Here is a 22,715-nt window from a genome sequence, read left to right as displayed (position 1 = left end):
GGGATGTCTGATAGGATGATTGGTAGTTTGGGATGTCTGATAGGACGATTGGTAGTTTGGGGATGTCTGATATGACGATTGGTAGTTTGGGGATGTCTGATATGACGATTGGTAGTTTGGGATGTCTGATAGGATGATTGGTAGTTTGGGATGTCTGATAGGATGATTGGTAGTTTGGGATGTCTGCTAGGACGATTGGTAGTTTGGGATAAGAGAAGGTGAACGGGTTTCACGATTGACAATTATTTTACATCCTTGTCCAATTGATGTTAGAAAATAAGCAAAATCGTTTACATTTGATGGACTGAATTACCAATTGAAAATTCGCTATCAAACCGTTCATATACGTTATAGAGTAATGTCTTTCGGACAAGTTTCATGTATTCCTTCAGGCAATATTGGTGATGGTCTTTCCTATTTTCACATATTCCCAGTCTCCGTAGTCATTGACCTACAGACATTCCTGAGCTTGACAGTTTACCTCAGGACGTCTGAAGTGTTGGACTGCTTAATTAGTCTTGACCATTCTTTGTAAGTTGGCAAGTGACACGCATCGAAATTTAATGCTTAGCTTAGTTTTACGTTTTATCAAGTTCATTTGATGACAAAATTAAAGAATTACGAATGACAGGAATTTTCGAAGAGTTGATACCGCTTCCCTTAATAGACATTTATGGATTATTGTAAGAATAATCGATTTGGTGAATTTAACAACATAACATGAATGATCTCTTCCGTCATGTATTAATGTCAAAGATAAAAAAAAGTAAGTAAAACATTTTACGCTCGTGTTAATGTGATATTGGGTTTATAAAACCCATTGAACTAATTCAATAATTAGATCATTTGGACAAGCTAAATATATTCAATATCACATGAAATTATAACATATATCGCCATATACTCGCAGTTATAGATAGGCAGTAGTGTAACCCTATATCTTCAGTATAAGATAAATTCCCTCACATGGAATTTAAAATGACGATCCTCAAATAAAACTGGTGTCCAATCAAATTCCTAAATTAGTTGATTTGGAAATTCAAAAAAATCCTTTCTTGTTTTAGAAATTTTAGAAAGTTTTGATTACTTTATTTTTGTTCCAGAGAAATTTTAATAGTTGATTACTTCCGTATAACATACCCTTATTTATGTACTGCTGAACTGGGGTCCAGAGAAGTAATGAATTGTACATGGGCACGCTTTCAGGATTTGTATTTCCATTTTCTATTGGCATTAGTAATTGTCTATATCAGTTTCCATCTGTATTGATTCCGGACCTTTGGTAAGGTCAATATAACGTATTCATAGTTCCAATGAACTATTGTTCATTTCCGGTTGACATTCGTATTGACTTTTGTTTATTTTCAGTTACTATTCGTATTGACTTTTGTTTATTTTCAGTTACTATTCGTATTGACCTCTGTTCATTTCCGGTTGACATTCGTATTGACCTCTGTTCATTTCATGTGACATTCGTATTGACCTCTGTTCATTTCATGTGACATTCGTATTGACTATTGTTTATTTTCAGTTGATATTCGTACTGATTATAATTTATTTTCAGTTTACATTCGTATCGACTATTGTCTATTTTTAGTTACTATTCTGATTGACTATTGTCTATTTTTAGTTACTATTCTGATTGACTATTGTCTATTTTTAGTTACTATTCTGATTGACTATTGTTTGTTTTCAAACACAATTAGAATGGGATGTTTATTTCTTTCGAATGATAGTCATATTGGACCATGTTCGCTGAAAACGACATTCATATTTACGGATGACATTCACATTGGATATTGCTTATTTCCAGATAAAACTCTCATTGTCAATTATCGATTTTCAGTTAAACTGACATTCGTAACGGCTTTTGTTTATTTCCAGTTGACATTCGTAACGGCTTTTGTTTATTTTCAGTCGACATTCGTATGCTCATTTTCAGATGATAATGTCCATGCTATAACTTTATCACGGTTATTCACGGTTTGTACTTGCAATTAGTTCATGTACCTGTGTCTTACACCTGGCGTAGTGATAAAAGTCAATAAACTACGATATCTACCAAATCACAATACCTGTATAATCAATGAAGTTTATTACCGGGACACGCATTATGATAGGTAATCTTGTAGTTATACATTATGTACTAGTAGGTTTTCAGGTCATTCATTCCCACTTCAACTTTGCCATAGCATAAATAACCAATGTATCATATTTCCCATATCGCCACAAGGTATACATTCTAGTGGGGTGAAATTAAGGCAACTGTGTAGATAAATAATTAAACGCCGAATATTTATTAAGAATGCATCGGGGAACATGACCGTTATTGTCAGTGCAGGATTTAAGAGTGATGTACAAACTCGGACATCGCCAGATTTTATTGTACGTTCTACAGGAGACGCCGGTATACATTGGACGATCCGTTGACAGCTTTTTGACAACAAAAGTAAGTTTGAATGTTTAGAAAACCTATGTTTGGTTTTGCTGTTTGTCAAACTCATTTGTGAATTCATATTCAGAGTGATCGATTTTACTTGAAAACTGATTTTTTTTCCAAATGAATTTTAATAGCATATAATAGCATATATATATATATTTTAAATGATGCATTAATTAACGTGTGTTATGTGGAATATGTGTAAAAAATGAAGTTTGCATACCAGTAAACGATAAAAAACAAGAATCATTCCTTGTTTAAACTGCGTTTTTGCAGATATTTTAAATGACGCACTAAGGTGCTTCATGTTGAAATATCTGTAAACAAAAATAATAAAAAAAAATAGTTTACACACCAGTAAACGAAAAATAGAAGAATCTCCTAATATTTACATTTTAACCAGTGTTTATCATGTAAGATTGTTGAGTATTAAATTGGCATTCTTTTTCTTGCTTTATACGAATAGACGTAACATCAGGACAATTAACGGAATCGCTAAACAGCTGATTCAAATTCGGCGGGAAAGGTTGTCAAATGCAAGAATAAACTAAATATAGTTCCCATGTTACATCGTTTTTTTTATTCAATTCCTGTAATATATTTCAAACATTTGCATCGGTTCGGCTTGTATTTCTACGCGTCAAGTTTGACATTTACACACTTGTAAACAATGTTTTCGTTAGTAAGGTTATGTAACGAACACACATCGGAAATGTAAATATTACTACTATACAGATGCACTGTATTTAAGTATCTACTTCGATAGTCTAAAAAGGATGCTCAATCTATATCTTTGTCATTATAACTTTTGTTAATTGCTCTCGGTAGAAAATGATATATGATGTATATGATGAAGAAGTTATGCGGCACCGTTTTCCTTTTTAATAATTAATTTAAAGCATTTATTCAGTGTTTGCTAAGTGATATTACTGAGACGTATAAGTGATATCGCGCTGAGACGTTTAAATGAAATCATTTGTTTGGTGACATCACCTAGCGTTTTGATGTAGGTAATTTCACATACATAACTTAAAGATAACTTTCACATAAACGACTTAGCGATATCCATTGAAAAAAGTAATATCACTTCGGAAAAATAAGGAATAATTTATCTGTGTTGTGTGAACACATTTAAAAGTGATATCATATAGTCATGACAGTGAGATCACTAAGATAAAAGTTACAGAGATAATCTATAGTTGATGTATGAACATATTCACATCACTTAAACGACCAAATGATATCACTTAAAAATTTTGAATGAGTGAAATCACCTATTCAAAATTTTAAATGATATCATTTTGTCACTTAAGTGATATCATTTAAACATCTAGATAATTCCACTAAATGGGAATTAACAATATAACTGCGCTCCGTAGAGATTATACACAGGTCACTCTCTGACATTTTGTCGTATTTACCTGCCTTTCACATACATTACAGGTACATCAGAAGAAGAAGTATTAGTTATTGAACATGACATCAGAGGGCACCCTGTTGGCCTTGTTCCTACTGGCATCAATGATAAATGTCACCATCTCGTCACATACACTACAAGATGTAAAGGATGTGTACACACACATTTTCAATGGTTACGACAAACGAGTCATCCCGCTTTTGAAACAAGGATATAGTTTACCTGTTTATATGGAATTCATATTGAGGTCGATAAACGAATTCGATGAAAAGTCGCAGAAACTTGCAATAGCAGGCATGTTTACTATAACATGGATAGACGAATCACTGAAGTGGAACATGTCAGACTTCGGTTATGTGTGGCATGTCCATGTTGACGCGAAATCAATATGGCTGCCAAACATTGTCCTTATCAACACCTATGATAAATTCACTATGCTAGCAGAGGCTGCTTCGACTGCGCTTGTATATTACGATGGGTATGTTGAGTGGTTATCGGGTGACAGTTACGTCGTCAGCTGTGAGGTCGATATCACTTATTATCCATTCGATACACAAAAGTGTTATTTGTTATTCGAAGTGTGGGATGCACCTGTTTCTGAAGTCGCTCTCATGAAATACTCAGAATCACTTAATATGTCTCTTTTACAGGAAAATGTCGAATGGGTTCTTTTAAAAACGGAGATTTTTGATTCGAAAACAGACAATGAATCATATGTGTCATATGTCACTTATGTCATGCATCTACAGAGAAGGCCAAAGTTCGTGATCTCGACTATCGTCGCCCCCGTAATCCTATTGGCGTTTCTAAATGTCTGCGTGTTCCTCATACCGTCGTCTTCAGGAGAGAAGAATTCATTTTGTGTGACGGTGTACCTGTCATACGCTGTGTTTCTAGGAATAATCAGCTCCGAACTTCCTCACAACTCACAAAATGTATCTTTCTTGGCCATGTATCTGCTCTCACTTCTGATTTTCAGTGTGATCATCGTCCTGATAACAGTCATACAAGTTCGTCTCTTTATCGAGTATGGAGAAACACCAGTACCGACCTCACTTTTGAAAGTGTGTTGCTTTTGTACACGTGGAACTCGATCTCAAGTAACTCCTCTGGATGATAATGATAGAGTGGAACACATCGGTATGGGCGGTGATGACAAGGAAGTTACTCACACATATAAGAATGAAACACTTGTTTGTTTTAAAGAGGTGTTGCCGAGACTCGATGTCCCCTTGTTCTTTTTCTTCTTGATAATTTTGATTTTGTTCACTTTAGTTATGGGCATGTATACCTATTCCAATGCATTGTGAACGGTCGTTTCTATTGTATGCGATGACGTTTCCTTTGATAGATGTCCTGACATGTTTCATGAGTCATTCCTATTGGATACTGTATACTAGTAGTTGTTTCTTTTCAAGGGGGTGATATTTCGCGGTTGTCAAAGTCATGTCGGATTGTAGTTCACGGGTTACAAATTCCTCGTAACACCTCCATTTGAACATATTGCAGTAAGCAGGCGAATGCATCTTTACATTGTCTGCGTTTAATGTATATTGATAATCACGTTATAGATATTAGCTGGTCGTTTATTATCTGGTTATATTTAATGACCCCGACTATAATGCAATGTCCCACAAATATTTCAAACAATATCCTTTATTTATATTTATGTATCCCTGGTAAATACTAGCCGCAATATACCGCTCGGCTAGAGAGATCTTCCCTTTAGCTCGATCGGTTGAGCGTAAAACTAGAAAGCCCGAGTTCGATCCCTAGCGGAAGGAGTGATTCAAATTTAATTGATCATGCGCTCTGTTAGATCGGCGCCCATGTAGGTACATATATGTACTCGGGAATGATACTCATCGCTGCTTGCGAAAGCATCGCTGTTACCCGAACAAGAGACTGTATTGTGTTTTTATTGATTACAGTAAGGCTTTCGATAGTGTTAATCATCAAAAATTATGGTATAAACTTTGGAGAAATGGTATTAGGGGGCGATTACTGAATGTTATTAAATCAATTTACGATAATGTACGTTCCTGTGTTAAACTAAATGGTAAATTATCCGCCATGTTCGATTTGGATGTCGGATTATTGCAAGGAGAATCTTTATCCTGAATGCTCTATTCTCTTTTTGTAAACGATATGGAAAGTCATTTTATAAATTCTAATTGTCAAAGTTACTCGTTACAGCTGATTAACCTCTTTATGTTAATGTACGCAGACGATACAGTCTTGTTTTCAGAGGACGTTACCGACCTCCAAAATATGCTTGATAGGTTACAGACTTATACTCTTAAATGGAACTTAAAAATAAACACAGATAAAACAAAAATTGTTGTTTTTAGGAAAAGAAAAAGAATGCTACCCTCTGAAAACTGGACTTTTAATGGAAACCCTATAGAAATTGTCGATAAGTTTTGTTACCTTGGCCTGATTTTTAACTTTAACGGTAGATTCACTGCAGCATTAGATACTTTGGCTTGCCAAGGAAGAAAAGCATATTATCATTTAAAAAGAAAAATGAAAGTGTTCACCCTTAATATTGAAACGAAAATGTCTTTATTTGACACTTATGTTGCATGTGTTTTGAATTACGGATGTGAAGTATGGGGACAAGCTGTTTCACCACAAATTGAAAAAAATCATCTTTTTCTCAAAGACTTACTTAATGTTAAGAAATCGGTAAATTCTTCTATGGTCTTCTTCGAAACTGGTAGATATTCATTGTATGTGCAACGTAAAATAGCAGTAATGAAATATTGGCTGAAATTACTAAAAACCAATAATTGTGTTTTAAAATCATGTTATGACGCACTTGTCGAATAAAATAATAAAAAACCTAATTGTAAAAGTAATTGGGTTTATCATATTAAAAATGAGCTTTGTAGTTTAGGTTTTGGTTATATTTGGAACAGCCAATACGTTTTAAATGAAAGTCATTTTATGCAAGTATATGTCCAGCGTGTTCATGATGTATTTATTCAAGAATTACGCAGTGCGTTTGATATATCGTCGAAATGTTATTAATACAAACATATTGTGGATACCTTCAATACTCAATTTTATCTTGTTAAGCCAATTAATTATAAATTTAAAAAGTTATTGAGTCAATTCCGTATGCAAGGACACAGTCTAAATATTGAATCTGGGCGCTACAATAAAATACTAGAAGTCAAAGAGTTTGCACAGTTTGTGACAAAAATGACGTCGAGGACGAAGTACATTTTGTGCTTCTTTGTCCTGCATATTCTGAACTAAGAAAAACATACATCAAAAAGTATTATTATTCTCGTCCAAGTGTTTATAAACTGATAGAATTATTTTCCAGTAAAAGTGTTAAAACTTTGAATAGATTGGGTAAATTTTTGTTACATGTCACTGCAGAAAGAAAAACTCTCCTTGTAAGTAATTAAATTAAATGCGTTTTGGAAATTATGATCACAGTTTTCATATATAGTGTTCTTGTATATATTTAGAAAGTATGTTATTTATATTGAATAGTACATGTTTAAATTATGTCGTCATACTGTCATGACGTCATAGGCATGCAATACGTAAACGCTGTAATTGTTATGCATCAGTTACAAGTTTTCAAAATCATTATGTTATTCATTATTATGTGTCGTAAGTATATTGCCTGTGTTGGGCCCTCCGCCATCTTGTCATTCAAGTTGCAATATGTATACATATATATGAATATTGTGTTATCCTATATGCTGTGTTGCATTTGGAATAAATAAATTGAATTGAATTACCCCTGGAAAACTCGAAGACGAGTTCTTGCCTGGAAGGGGATAATGCAACCCTGATAAATATTAGCCGCAATTTACCGCTCGGCTTCAAAGCTGTTCTCTTTAGTTCTATCGGTTGAGCGTAAGACTAGTAAGCCAGAGGTCCCGGGTCCGATCCCAAGCGGAGGCAGTGTTTTCAATTTAATTAATCATGCGCGTTATTAAATATAATTGACATCTGAGATGTTTTCTAACGTTTTATTCCTGATGGGCACTTGTGGCGGGTTATATGAACGCCGTTAAGTATTCACATACTCGACTTTATTGCATCCTATCAATGAAAGTGTAACGTACAACTAAAATTTATAATATTTTTAATACTGTAGCTTGTATTATAATGATCAGCCAATCAAAATTTGAACATGGATTATACAATTAGCGAGCTCTTTGATAATTCTCTAGTTTCTATTATCAAGTTTTATCAAGTATAGCAGTTACACTACTAATGTTATCTCAGTGTTCGTTACGTTAAAAGGGAAACTGGTCATGCTATCTAACCCGGTATTTTCATGACGTTTCGAAGATATTGATTATTGCACTTACAAAAAGTCTTTTAGCTTTGTAAGCTGATACAAAATTGTTGCTTGATATTTGTCCATGGCAGAAAATTGTATATAAACTGTAAATAGCTTCATAGTTCCAAATGGTGTTTGTTTGTACTTGTCAATAGGTAGTATGTTGGAACAAACCAAAAATGTTGTGAAATGTTTTATGTCGCTGTTACATATCTTGTAATTGTCTATTCGAGTCAATTATTTGCAGATGCATGCATGCCACACTTTGCTGGTGTTAGAATTGTGTGTGACGTTTCTTTGGACTTTGAACATCCTTATTGTTTTCCGAAACACAAATTTTTATGAATGCTAATAAAAAGAAATTGTCGAAGGTTTTTGTAAATAGTTTCAATCATGTTTTTTTCAACTTTAATTCGTAAATTATATTTGATGAAGGAACGTACACACGACATACAAGATATTAGCAGATATCGATGCAAACTGAGAGAAGATGAACTCGAGCCTTGTATTGAATCAAACTGTATCATACAGCTGTCTTTTCCCTCTTGGATTTTCAGTGATATTAGGGACATTATACAGCAGTTTCGAAAGGCATGTCAACGTCTACATGCCAACGTGCCATAACTAATAATCAATTTCATAGATGTCAATGTTGCATTTCAAGAAACATCATGTACGTGGCACTGTTCAGATGAACCGTGTCACTATTCCAATGAACTATATCACTATTTAAATGAACCGTATTACTATTCAAATGAACCGTGTCACTGATCAAATAAATTGTAACATTACATTCATGTTTGATGTGAATAATCCTATATTAAAAGATTTATGGACTAAAGGATGTATATTGATAGTGAGGTATTAATTATAGGCTCATGGCATAGGTTTCAGCTCGCTATTGTGTGGCGGTTAATTAAGTCTTATCTACAGACTTATCTGAATACGTATCTACAGAATAGAGCCAAATGAAACCAACTTAATTATATAAGAATACAAATCACCGTGATTTGTCATTAAAGTAAAATGGGTTTTTTTTTATCGTTTTTTTTTGTTGATGATGCAAATGACAAATTTACTATTAACACTTCGTAATAAATAAGGAAAAATTATTGTGGTGCAGACAATTTGTTATTCATTTGTTATCAACACACTTTTGGAATTTTACTTTTTAATGTCAATGTTGACTATGATGTATTCAAAGCTGGTATTAAATATTGATATTGACTCTTGTTATACTTTTAGGTGACATTAAAATTGCCTTATGCCCATTTTCATATTGAATTATATTGAGAAATATTCATTTCCATGAGGATACTCATCCGTGTTTCAATTTGTACCTATGATAAGGTCAAACGTGTATCATTACCCGTTATAATGACTACAGTACATTAAGGTTATCAACAATATGATCTAATTCATATGGGGAAGTCATTAAGACAGGTAAATCTAAGTGTTATATATTATGCATAAGAATCATTTCGGTTCGTTCATTCCTAATTAAACTATTTCCCATATCGTCACATACCGCTGCAGCATCCTACTATACTCTGTTCATACATAATTAAACGCCGAGTTTTAGTTTAGAATATATCGAGCTTTTATATTAATCGTGAATCAGATCCATGCTCTGGAATGCGACGTTTGTATGGTGTTATGATTGAGAGCCCCCCCCCCCCCCCCCCCCCCCCCCACCCGGATATAACTAACTCCCCAGAATACAATCGGAGAGCAGAGATCAGTTTTAATCTCACTGATTGCATGTGAGATTGCTGATGTAAGACTTTATGTCCAGGTCAATAGAATTCATATTCATTGAAATTACTAATACCACTAGACCATAACAAGAGCATAGACTTAGTTTGAGAACGATCTTATATTAAACGTCTTCCATTAAAATCTTATTTTAGCATCAATTTCTAGAAATAATTTTATAGCATTAATTTCAATTAAATAAAATTGTTATGAACTTCAGAAAATTCACCGACAACCAAACCGATAGCTGAATGTATAAGTTTTTTCCGAGTACGTCGTTCATATCTTAAATAGTATCCCATCATATAATGTGACTACACCTTTTAAACCAATCAAAAAGGTCATACTTTTATCGTCCTTATCAGATACATAATCATAGCCGGAGTTATCTCCCTTATGATACTATTTACCATGTTGAATTTTTAAACTCGTTTATATAACTATGCTGATAAGACAATAGATACAGACTGATCTCGTGTTCACTTGTCTTTCTAACACATTACAGGAACATCAGGAAAGGATACAGACGTTTTTGATGTGTTGTTAAGTATAGCATCAGAGGACACCCTGTTACACAGCTTCTTACTGGCATTAATAATGATTATCACCATCTCGTCACATACACTACAAAATGTGAAATATGTCTGCACACATATTTTCAATGGTTACGACAAACGAATCGTTCCTTTTTAAATCAAAGCAATAGGAATATGGAACGCCTAAGATGCCTTATTTGATAAATGTTGATTATATGATTTGATTTTACTATTATATGATATCATATCACCATTACATGATGCGATATTGTCATTATATGATATCACTTTGCTACTATATGATGCGATATTGTCATTATATGATGTGAGCGCTTCCTCCTTAGCATATCTTCCTATTATATAATGGTGAAATCGTATCATGGCGAAGTGTTGTCATATAATGGCGGAGTGCTGTTATATAATGATGAAGCTCTGTCATATAATTGTGAAGTGTTGTCATATAATGGTGAAATGCTGTCATATAATGGCGAAGTGTTGTCATAATGGTGTTTTTTCATCATATAACATCGATTTATTATAATGGTGAAACCACATCATATAGTGAAAAAATAATATGAAACTCGTATGGTCGAATGGCAGGTAATATGGTAAGATGTTCTATGTTTTGGATTTCAAAATAAATTGCGGACGATTTTGATTTTTTCATTTGTAGCGGAGGCCAAAGTTCATTATCTCGACTATCTCCGCCCCCGTAATCCTACTGGGGTTTCTAAATGTCTGCGTGTTTCTCATACCGGCGTCTTCAGGAGAGAAGAATTCATTTTGTGTGACGGTGTACCTGTCATACGCTGTGTTTCTAGGAATAATCAGCTCCGAACTTCCTCACAACTCCCCAAACGTTTCCTTCCTGGCCATGTATCTACTCACACTTACGGTTTTCAGTGTCATTATCGTTCCGGTAACAGTCATACAAGTTCGGCTTTATTTCGAGTATGGAGAAACACCAGTCCCGGTATCCATTTTGAAAGTGTGTGGCTTCTGCACACGTGGAACCCGATCTCAAGCTACCATTACTGATCCATATTGCGTTAAAGATGATGACGTGGAAACATTGGAGGAGAAGGAGGCCATGTGTTTATATGAAGGCCATGTTACGAATCCTTGACGTCACGCTGTTTTGTATATTCCTAGTTGTCTTGTGTGTCATGGCGTCAGCAATGAGACCGTGATGTATGTACGTCCCCTTGTAAAGAGTTGAAAAGATTGCTGTAAAACGTTACATATTACATATCCGTAATAGGTGATTTCCCCCCTTCTTGTTAGTATTTCATATTTATCGCATATAAACAGTCTGGCCATGGGTGATTTTTTTGTTAAGCAAAAACCTCCTATATAATATGCATACAATGAAAAATGAAATGTTTATTATAATTGGCATATCCATTATCAAGCAGCATGTACAGGCTTCACATTTGTTAAAGAATAAATAAATATATTTTTCCCAAATTTTAAATTTCCAGGTACACCGGAAATTTAGTTTTGACTACAGAGGAAAACGGTAGGTTACAAATAAGGTAAGAATAAACTTGATCATGAATATATGCCAAAACGATATTAATTCTGTCATTTGGATAGAGATATCTAATTTCAAATACGTTTCAGAAAACAAATTGTGTAGAGAATTGTGTCATTTTGGGTCAATATCATAATATTATGCTATTTAATGTTTTGGAAAGTGGTTACCATCGTATTTATAGGTCCGAAAAACATAGAAAAATAAGTATACTTATCCAAACCTGTATGAAAATAGCATATTCTTTCAGAATTGAGCAATTATATATACTGTTACCGTAGAGTGTGAGAAGAAATGACTACAGATGGTGTCGGGAATGGTGAGTTTTCCAAACAATTGTCAGGGCTTTTCAAATTTTCTATGTGTACTTACTACAATACACTGAAATGAACATGGGCCTTGGTTAAGGTAAAGAAGGCGCTATCGTAGACCACGGACAAAGTGAATTGGGGAAAATGTCTAATAAAGTTCTGTAATCTATTTATAATTATACTGAGATACACCAACATTAACTGTGTCACGCTCGCATAACTCGATGGGTAAATATGGTAAGTATTGTGTGGTGTTTTTATGTGGTACAATGTATGTATGTAGGGTTTGTATTTAGTGGTGCGCTACCTATAAGTCGGACCTCTCTGTCAGGTAAGTGTTTTAGATAAGGCGCGATAGATACCAGATGAGGGACGATCGGTAAGTATGGAACGGAATTCAAGTAAATATTACACTATCCGTTATTGCATTCTTGTGTGCAACATTAACATTGTGTTATGCGAATTATCGATATAAAACACCGCAGCGCCCCCATACTGCATAATGAGGAACTAAAGAATGAGATCGCCAACAATCAAAAAGTGAACGCGAATGCCGATAATGCAATACTGAATGTTGACCTAGCGAATACCGATTGCGCAATGCAAACTCGTAATGACAATGTTGACGACTGGAATAATCAAACTTATGGAAAGCCGGTGCGCAATGCTAATTGCTGATTGCTGATTGCTGATTGCGAATAGCTAATTGTTAATTGCGAATTGCTTATATACATGTATATATATATCCAATGTGAATTGCTGATATGCGAATTGCGCCAATACGACAGAACAACAACTATTGGAAACTATTTGATGCCGAACGTTCCTTGTAAGTAAGCTTTAAGCCTACAATCTCCAACCTCAAAATTGTCGACCCTGTGATCAATCGATTCTATAGCTTTTGCTGTAATAGGCAAGACAAAGGGTATATTCTGAATTCACAAACAAATGCACTGAAAGCCGTCAGGCAGTGGCCTGAATGTGTACTTGGCGTTGTGATTCATATAGGCCTACTGGCTTTAAGCTATAAAACGGGAAAAAGGCGACACTGTTTCAGTAACCAATATTTAACCTGCTTTAAATGAAAGAGAAACAAGCAGCACACTAAAGCTGGTTACACACAGAAGGCCACAGTTGTGGCAAAACTTCGCTTGTTGTAACATTTGCATGTGGCATGAACTGCACTCCATTCTTCCCCGCGAAAAAAACTCGTGACCGGATGCGCTTGCAAGAGAAACTACTGCAGAAGAAGCCCCTAAAACTGTGTTGCATATCAGCAATTGACATTGGAATATATATAAAAGCAATTCGCAATTAGCAATTCGCAATCAGCAATTCGTAATTAACAATTCGCAATCAGCAATTCGCAATTCGCAATTCGCAATCAGCAATTCGCAATTAGCAATTAGCATTGCGCACCGGCGTTCCATACAAACTGCAATATGCAATCTTAACACTGAATACATGATTGATAATAAAGGAAATGATAAGGTTCAGCTCGCATAACACAATGTCAATGTTGCACACAACAATACAAAAACGGATAGTGTAATATTTACTTGAATTCCGTTCCATAGGTAAGACACGCTCTGGACGGAGGATTGTTCGAGGTATTGGAGACGTTGTTATATTTGTCTCATATGAGTGAAAGCACAGAAAGCTGACTGTGGTAAGTGTTTGCCCCTTTTTTGGTTTATATTGCCCATGTATTTATCCGATTGGATTATAGTATTTACCTGTAGGAGACCGGTCAAGCATTTATAAATGGTGCGGTCCACTCGTGCGTGACTGAATTGTTTACGTGTATGTTTGAATTTCTATAACTAGTTATTGTTTTTATCTATATGTTATAATGGTAACTATAGTATCAATAAGCAAGATATTTGTATATCAGTCATGTATTAGTTGTATAGGTTTAATCCTGTTTCTCCCAAAACTTAAAATCTAGGTAAATTTTTTTTGGGAGAAACAGGATTTGTTTACACAGGGGTCTAATTATTAATTATTGCAAAATCCAGGTAAATACATGTAGATAGGTGATAGAACTACAAAAATGTCAATTAAATGTTATACTTTAATTACATATTATTTCATTGACAAAATCATATACATGTATATGTGAATATAAATGTCAAGCATATTCTAAACTTTAAAAAGTTAAAAATAATGTATTACACACATATATGTACTTTTTACTGGTGATATGATACTTATACAATGGATAACTAATAGGCACTATATTATCTTCAAAATACAATATAATAAGCACCATATATACATTCATACATATATCACAAATGAACACTATTTATATCATAACTAAACCAATAGTTTACTTTATCTGTATAATATTTGTACTGTATAACAAAAGTTGAATTTATAGCAAGGATGATACATTGTTAACAGAACTTTATGTAATTACATATATGTAGTATGTTTTATTTCACTCCATATGTAATAAATATGTTGCTCGCTCGCCATAGTTGATGTAGTCGATGTCGCCGTTGTAGTGGTCTGACAGCTGCCCAGTCCTGTAGTTTGGATACTTCTTCGTTGTAGATGGCGGGTATGTGTTGAGTTTCTTCCTATACCTCTTCATGATGCTGTTCATTATCTTCTGAACTTCCCCCTAGACATGGTTAGGTGGGTGGTTGTGTTGATGACCGAATTTTACAGGAATACCATTGGTAGTATTGATGGTTGCAGAGCAGTCTTTATCAGAGCATCTCCAGTAGCATATAGTGTCTCTGTAGTTGTTCTTCACCATGTCCTACCACCATACAGCCCCCCTCCCCACCCCCACCCCCACCCCCACATTGGTTTGGTTTACAACTCTTCTTAGATTGGACAGATAGCTTAATTGGTACAGATAGCAGATCTCCTGAAGATGAACATAGCCTAATTAGTGACACCTCTCCTGAAGTTGATAATTTATAATATGGGGGATACATATGAAAATAAGTCAATTATATGAAAAATGTTAAAGTATAAATAACTTTTATTAATTTATCATCTTATTAAATTGCACGTTTTATTTCTAAATTCAAACCATTTATGAATATATGGACAAATCTAAATGAAGTCATTTATAAATACTTCAATAAATTTATTATATTCATAATTTCTTATTTATTTATTTCTTAGTAAATTCCACGTTTATTTTAAATTCAGACCATCTATGAGTATATGGATAAATCTAAAAGAAGTCAATTATAATCACTTCTATAAATATATCATAAATATATTACATACATAACTTTTTATTTTTATCTATCTATTTCTTATTAAATTACACGTATTATTTTTAAATTCAACCATCTGTGAATATATGGATCAATCTATTATTTTTATTTATTTGTCAACTGGTACATTCAGTAATAGACACCTTAATTCTACCTGTACAGGTAACAGGAACGTTGATTTACCTGTACAGCTAGCAGTTAACTTAACTGTTAAAACAACACTCCCCCTATATTGTTTACATACGTTTTTGGGAGTAACAGGATATGTATTTTTCAGTTTTGGGAGAAACAGGATGACACCGTTGTATACGGGCGAGTTATTGTCATGCATTTAGTGTGAAGTAAGCGTATGCGTTTTCTATAGGTATGGAGGCCCATAGGTGATAGACTGTAGTTATTTATTGTACGCTGTGGACCCGCAGGGTTACCTAACTGGTAATTTTCATAAGTATGCTATATTATTCAGTAATTGTAGTAATATTTAAGTTTGTGTTATTTAATTATATAACCCATATATAGTTAAAATAAGGGAAATCAATCGCTAACAGAACTGAAAACATCAATCTCTGTATAACCAGTATAGAAGGAGGCACATCAATCCCTGTATAACCTTTACAGAAGGAGACACATTAATCTCTGTATAACATGCATAAAAGCAGACACATCAATCTCTGTATAACCTGTATAGAAGGAGACACATCAAGCTCTGTATAACCTATATAGGAGACACATCAATATCTGTATAACCTTTATAGAAGGAGACACACCAATCCCTGTATAACTTGTATAGAAGGAGACACATTAATCCCTGTATAACCTTTATAGAAGGAGACACATCAATCCCTGTATAACCTTTATAGAAGGCGACACATCAATATCTGCATAACCTTTATAGAAGGAGACACATCAATCCCTGTATAACCTTTATAGAAGACACATCAATCCCTGTATAACTTTATAGGAGACACATTAATCCCTGTATAACCTTTATAGAAGGAGACACATCAATATCTGTATAACCTTTATAGAAGGAGGCACATCAATCCCTGTATAACATGTATAGAAGGAGACACATCAATCTCTGTATAACCTTTATAGAAGGAGACACATCAATCTCTGTATAACCTTTATAGGAGACACACCAATCCCTGTATAACCTTTATAGAAGGAGACACATCAATCTCTGTATAACCTTTATAGAAGGAGACACATCAATCTCTGTATAACCTTTATAGAAGGAGACACATCAATCCCTGTATAACCTTTATAGAAGGAGACACATCAATCTCTGTATAACCTATATAGAAGGAGACACATCAATCTCTGTATAACATGTATAGAAGGAGACACATCAATCCCTGTATAACCTGTATAGAAGGAGACACATCAATCTCTGTATAACATGTATAGAAGGAGACACATCAATCCTTGTATAACCTTTTTATGAGACTCACCAATCCCTGTATAACCTTTATAGAAGGAGACACATCAATATCTGTATATCCTTTATAGAAGGAGACACATCAATCTCTGTATAACCTGTATAGAAGGAGACACATCAATCCCTGTATAACCTTTATAGGAGACACACCAATCCCTGTATAACCTTTATAGAAGGAGACACATCAATATCTGTATATCCTTTATAGGAGACACATCAATCTCTGTATAACATGTATAGAAGGAGACACATCAATCTGTATAACATGTATAGAAGGAGACACATCAATCTCTGTATAACATGTATAGAAGGAGACACATCAATCTCTGTAAAACCTTTTTAGAAGGAGACACATTAATCTCTGTATAACATGTATAGAAGGAGACACATCAATCCCTGTATAACATGTATAGAAGGAGACACATCAATCTCTGTATAACATGTATAGAAGGAGACACATCAATCCCTGTATAACATGTATAGAAGGAGACACATCAATATCTGTATAACCTTTATAGAAGGAGACACATCAATCCCTGTATAACCTTTATAGAAGGAGACACATCAATCTCTGTATAACATGTATAGAAGGAGACACATCAATCTCTGTATAACATGTATAGAAGGAGACACATCAATCTCTGTATAACCTTTATAGAAGGAGACACATCAATCCCTGTATAACCTATATAGAAGGAGACACATCAATCCCTGTATAACCTATATAGAAGGAGACACATCAATCCCTGTATAACCTTGATAAGAGACACACCAATCCCTGTATAACCTTTATAGAAGGAGACACATCAATCCCTGTATAACCTTTATAGAAGGAGACACATCAATCTCTGTATAAACTGTATAGATAGAGACGCAACAATCGGCGTATAGGGAACAACCAACCAATTGATAAAATACACTTTTGAAAAGTTTTTTTTATTACGTTTTATATGAGACCCTCAACTTTTGTTATAAACCATAATTGTCATATTGAATTCAATAATTTTAATGACGTACTCCAAAACGTTAACACTAAAGTCTATGGAAAAACAATTGATTGGTTGGTCCCTATAACCTGTATAGAGTTCGTCACTGGATGGTCATTTACATACACCGTAATTAAAAATATAGTTCGTCACCTGATGGCCATTTACATACACCATAATTAAAAATGTAGTTCGTCGCTAGATGTTCATTTACATACACCGTAATTAAAATATAGTTCGTCACTTGATGTTCATTTACATACACCATAATTAAAAACATAGTTCGTCACTTGATGGTCATTTACCTTACCCTAGACCATAATATTTACATAGACCATTATGAAAAATATCCTGTCATGAAATTTAAACACAGAATAAATTAGTTAGCGCGTCATGTTATAATATCTGTCAAAAAATGCTGTTCCTACACCAGTGAACAACAAAAAATAACAATTATTTCATATGTTTACATTTCAAAACTACTTTTCAACGTCATAAGAAACAGTATTCTACGTTCGTTATACGTAGTGACGAAACAGCTGATTGATCGATGTAACCGCATAACAGATAGTTCCAATTTGGCGGGAAAGGTAATCAAGTTCACAAGTACACAAAATATAGTTCCATACAAATTCATTATTTTAATCATCATAAAAGAAAAATATTGAAATGTTGTCTTCAATTTTACAATTATTAACAAGTTTTAATGTTGTAACACTTTTAAATGACTTTCGAAAGACTAATAGTCCGGAATTCCTTGAAAAGTACATCAATGCCAAAAAATCATATCAATCTATGTGCCAGAGTAAACGCAAAGACTACAATGCAACACTTGAAAGTGAGCTTATAACATCTGCAAGTAACAAAAACTCTTGTGTTTTCTGGAATAAAATAAAGTGTATTCTCAAACGAGGGGACTTTGTCACTAACAATATCAACCCAAGTGATTGGAGAAATTATTTTAAAGATCTTCTGAATCCAGTAGGTCAATCTGTTGAAGATGAATTCACCACGAGTGTGTCAGACTTTCTATGTGAGCATAATCAACACTGTGAGTCGTGTGTTGCCTCCAACTTAAATTCACCACTTAATGACAATATAACGGATGGTGAAGTAACGGCCGCAGTCAGAAGTCTGAAAAACAGTAAATCACCCGGTGAGGATGCCATTCCTGGAGAATTCTACAAAAGAACTCTACATATAGGTATGAGCAAATTACTTTGTAAACTTTTCAATCTTATCCTTAGTAATGGCAAAGTCCCAAAAGCTTGGTACACAGGTATCATTATTCCGTTATTTAAAAAAGGCGATGTCAATAACACTGGCAACTACAGAGGAATATCATTATTATCAGTGATGAGTAAAATATTTACAAAATTGTATGTGCTCGTCTAACTAACTGGACAGCAAGGAACAATATTCTACCGGAAGAGCAGGCCGGTTTCCGCAAAGGTTACTCAACAGTGGACCAAATATTCAATCTACAATCTTTAGTACAGAAATACCTTTCTAAAAAAGGAAATAAGTTTTATGTGCATTTGTAGATTTTGCCAAAGCATTTGACTGTGTCGACCAAAATAAATTATTCTATGCAATGATACACAACAATCTACATGGACGGATATTATCTGTGCTACATGACATGTACTCGAATGTTAAGGCTGAAGTTAAACTGTCTGACGGCTCGTTATCACATCCATTTGATTGTAGTTCTGGAGTGAGGCAAGGATGTATTTTAAGTCCACTACTATTTGCCATTTATATTAACGAACTTTCACACATGCTAAATGAGGAATTTGAGTATCGTACAGGGATCTGTGTATCAGAAGTGTTCCGAAACTTAACCCACCTGCTATTCGCAGATGACTTAGTACTGATAAGTGATACGGTTATTGGTCTACAGAGAAAACTTGACATTCTGGCAAAATACTGCAAGAAGTGGAATATGAAGGTCAACTTGGATAAAACCAATGTGATTGTGTTTAAAAATGGTGGACATCTCTCAGCATCTGAAAAGTGGTTTTATAATGGTAACACCATCACAAATGTTAGTTACTATAAATATCTAGGGCTTCTCTTCTCGTGTCGTCTGAAATGGAGTAAAGCATGTAAAACGCTTGCCCAACAAGCGTCCAAGGCATTAAATATGGTAAAAAGTTGTCTCGTGAAACTTGGTAGAAGAGATCCCAAGGTGGCATTCAAACTATTTGATTCCATGATTTCTCCGATCCTATTCTATGGAGCTGAAATATGGGGAACTGAATACCAAAAGGACATAGAAGCTGTCCATCAAAGATTCTGTAAATGGATCCTATGTACTGGTATCAACACCAATAATAATATAGCCATTGGAGAGTGTGGACGTCACGAGTTGTGTGTGAAGTACATGTGTAAACCTATTAAGTACTTATTGCGTCTATTCAAAATGGACCAAAATCGTCTCCCTAAACAATGTTATATGATGCTCCACAACCTGGATCAACATGGAAAAACTACATGGTGCACCAAAATCAAACACCTCCTTTTTAGCAATGGTTTTGGATTAGTGTGGCAATTCCAATATGTGGGTGATGTCAAGACATTTATGGAGTTGTTCAGGCGTCGACTCTGTGACATCAATTTACAAAAATGGTCAGAATACATTCATAACTCGTCAAAGTGTGATTTTTACTGCAAAATCAAACCATATATTATGACAGAGCAATATTTAAGTAACATGTCGTTCACCTTAAGGTATGCCCTTGCCAATCTTCGCTGCTCCACACACAGACTAGAAATCGATCTAGGTAGGAAAATAGGCATTCCACGTGAGGAGAGGCTGTGCAAAATCTGTAATTCTAAGGAGGTGGAGGATGAACTTCATTTTATGTTGAAGTGCCCAATACTGAGGGATATACGAGTTGCATTCATTCCCCGTTGGTGCTATGTAAACCCTTCCCTAGGTAACTTGGTGAAATTACTCGGGTCAGATGATAACTTAATATTGAGAAATGTTGCAATCTTTATTAAGAAGGCAAATGATGTTAAAAATGAAATATTAACCATGACATAATAGTCCTCAGACATTATGCCAGTAAAACAACTAATTCTGGAATTACTCATGATCAATTACAACAAACATTTAACTTAATATGACATTTTAAGAGACAGAAGTCAATATCCATTTGTGAAACCAGAATAGTCTATAGATAGCATGAATTAACTGAAGTACAGTGTAATTCCAAGATGAAATGAAATATTGAGCATTGGAAAATGTAATTATATCATATTACAATTGTATATATATTTTATGTGACGTCAAAAATTTATTGTATATTGAAATGGTACTGTGGGCTGGAGGCCTCTAATGTGCAAATAAAACCATTATTATTATTATTATTATTATTATTATTTTAATGTTGATAAAACATTATTTCATGTGTAATCAAACGCGAGTTTATAGTCACACTTGTCAACAATGTACTTTATGTATTCATACGCGGCAGGTTAATTGTTCACCTAGGAATGAACACTTATTTTGTTAGTACCTTCATATAGAGAACACACAGTGGAAATGTAAATATTTCTAATTAGCGATGTGTGTTATGCATATAAAACGAGAAACACGTTTTATAATTACAGAACGTACAGTGCTATACCTCTTTTAATAACTTATTGGCGGTATCGTATACAAATGTTATTTCCCATATCATGACGTCATTCCACATCAATTTGTCGTACTTTCCGCAGAGCGCGCGTCGTTTCAGTAAAAACAAACTTCATTAAAAAGGTTGGCACCTATCTCGCTGTTACAGCAAATCATTTCCTGTAAATCAATCGCATGTGATTGCACCAATACAAACCAAAAGACACGTTGTTTACGTTGTAATCAGGTGATATATCGAGTGACACATGAAGGTAAAGGAGATATTCCTGAATCGCTTTAAAAAAAAAAGACAATTATAATCTGTGACTTCACAATCAATTAAACGGTGTCGAAACTGACTGGTTTATACAAGTTATTACATATAATATTCCGTTGGTCGATACGGAGTATACACCGCCTCGTCTCTTGTTTCCAACTTAGACGCCATGGTATACATGTTGTTTTAAAATTCATCGAGTGTCAAGTCATGCCAAGTTTCACTTAGAAAAGGTAAGCTCAGAACTGGTAAACTTACAAACGCGACTATCTTTTTGATATTATTATATTCTGATGTTAACGTCTTAATTCAATTTCATTACAATGAAACATTACAGTTAATCATGTTACCATTATAGCGTTATAAACATGGTTTCAAGTATCCATATTGTCATATGCACATGGTGGCTAACGTTATTTAAACATGATCAGGACATCATAATAATGGACGATTTCTAATACATTAAAGTATCGCGGGATTGTGTCCTACCGACTATATATCCACCTTGGGTAAATGATCACCATAGTCGGAACCAAACAACCAACAGTTTTCACATAGGCTTCAGTGTTAATATTATATGTAAATTCAAATTTACATTTAGAGATATGAGGATACATTGCAGCTTCCCAGTATTAGATATATGAGAATAGATTTGGTTTATTTTTGTAAAACATGCTTTTTAACAGCCAGAGTCAATATGATATAAGATATAAGGAGATACAAGGTCTCATAGCAAGCAATAGAGATATTATAATACATAGCGAAGCTTTAAAGGCATGATGGTACATAGCAAGCTTTAGAGGCTTGATGGTACATAGCAAGATTTAGAGATATGGGAG

General features: G+C 34.3%; 1 protein-coding gene and 1 long non-coding RNA gene across 2 annotated transcripts; both read left to right on the top strand.

The window, feature by feature from the left end:
• The first annotated feature begins 2,350 nt into the window (after positions 1-2,350).
• On the top strand, positions 2,351-6,677 carry LOC117322504 (neuronal acetylcholine receptor subunit beta-3-like). Its single transcript, XM_033877463.1, has 2 exons — positions 2,351-2,449; positions 3,884-6,677. Exon 2 carries the CDS (start codon positions 3,917-3,919, stop codon positions 5,165-5,167), a length of 1,251 nt encoding a protein of 416 aa, XP_033733354.1. The 5' UTR covers positions 2,351-2,449; positions 3,884-3,916; the 3' UTR covers positions 5,168-6,677.
• Positions 6,678-13,813: 7,136 nt separating this feature from the next.
• On the top strand, positions 13,814-15,857 carry LOC117341649. Its single transcript, XR_004535686.1, has 3 exons — positions 13,814-13,974; positions 14,789-14,871; positions 15,825-15,857. It is a non-coding gene; the product is annotated as an uncharacterized LOC117341649 (long non-coding RNA).
• Positions 15,858-22,715: the final 6,858 nt, after the last annotated feature.

Source organism: Pecten maximus, chromosome 2 (genome assembly GCF_902652985.1).
Source record: "Pecten maximus chromosome 2, xPecMax1.1, whole genome shotgun sequence".
In the NCBI taxonomy this organism is placed as follows: Eukaryota; Metazoa; Mollusca; class Bivalvia; order Pectinida; family Pectinidae; genus Pecten; species Pecten maximus.
Note: the sequence above shows the minus strand (reverse complement) of the source record. Positions and strands in the feature narration are given on the sequence as shown.

Bases quoted from the DNA above. Each gene is read 5' to 3' on its own strand.
- LOC117322504 (XM_033877463.1), top strand. From the start codon at position 3,917: ATGACATCAGAGGGCACCCTGTTGGCCTTGTTCCTACTGGCATCAATG.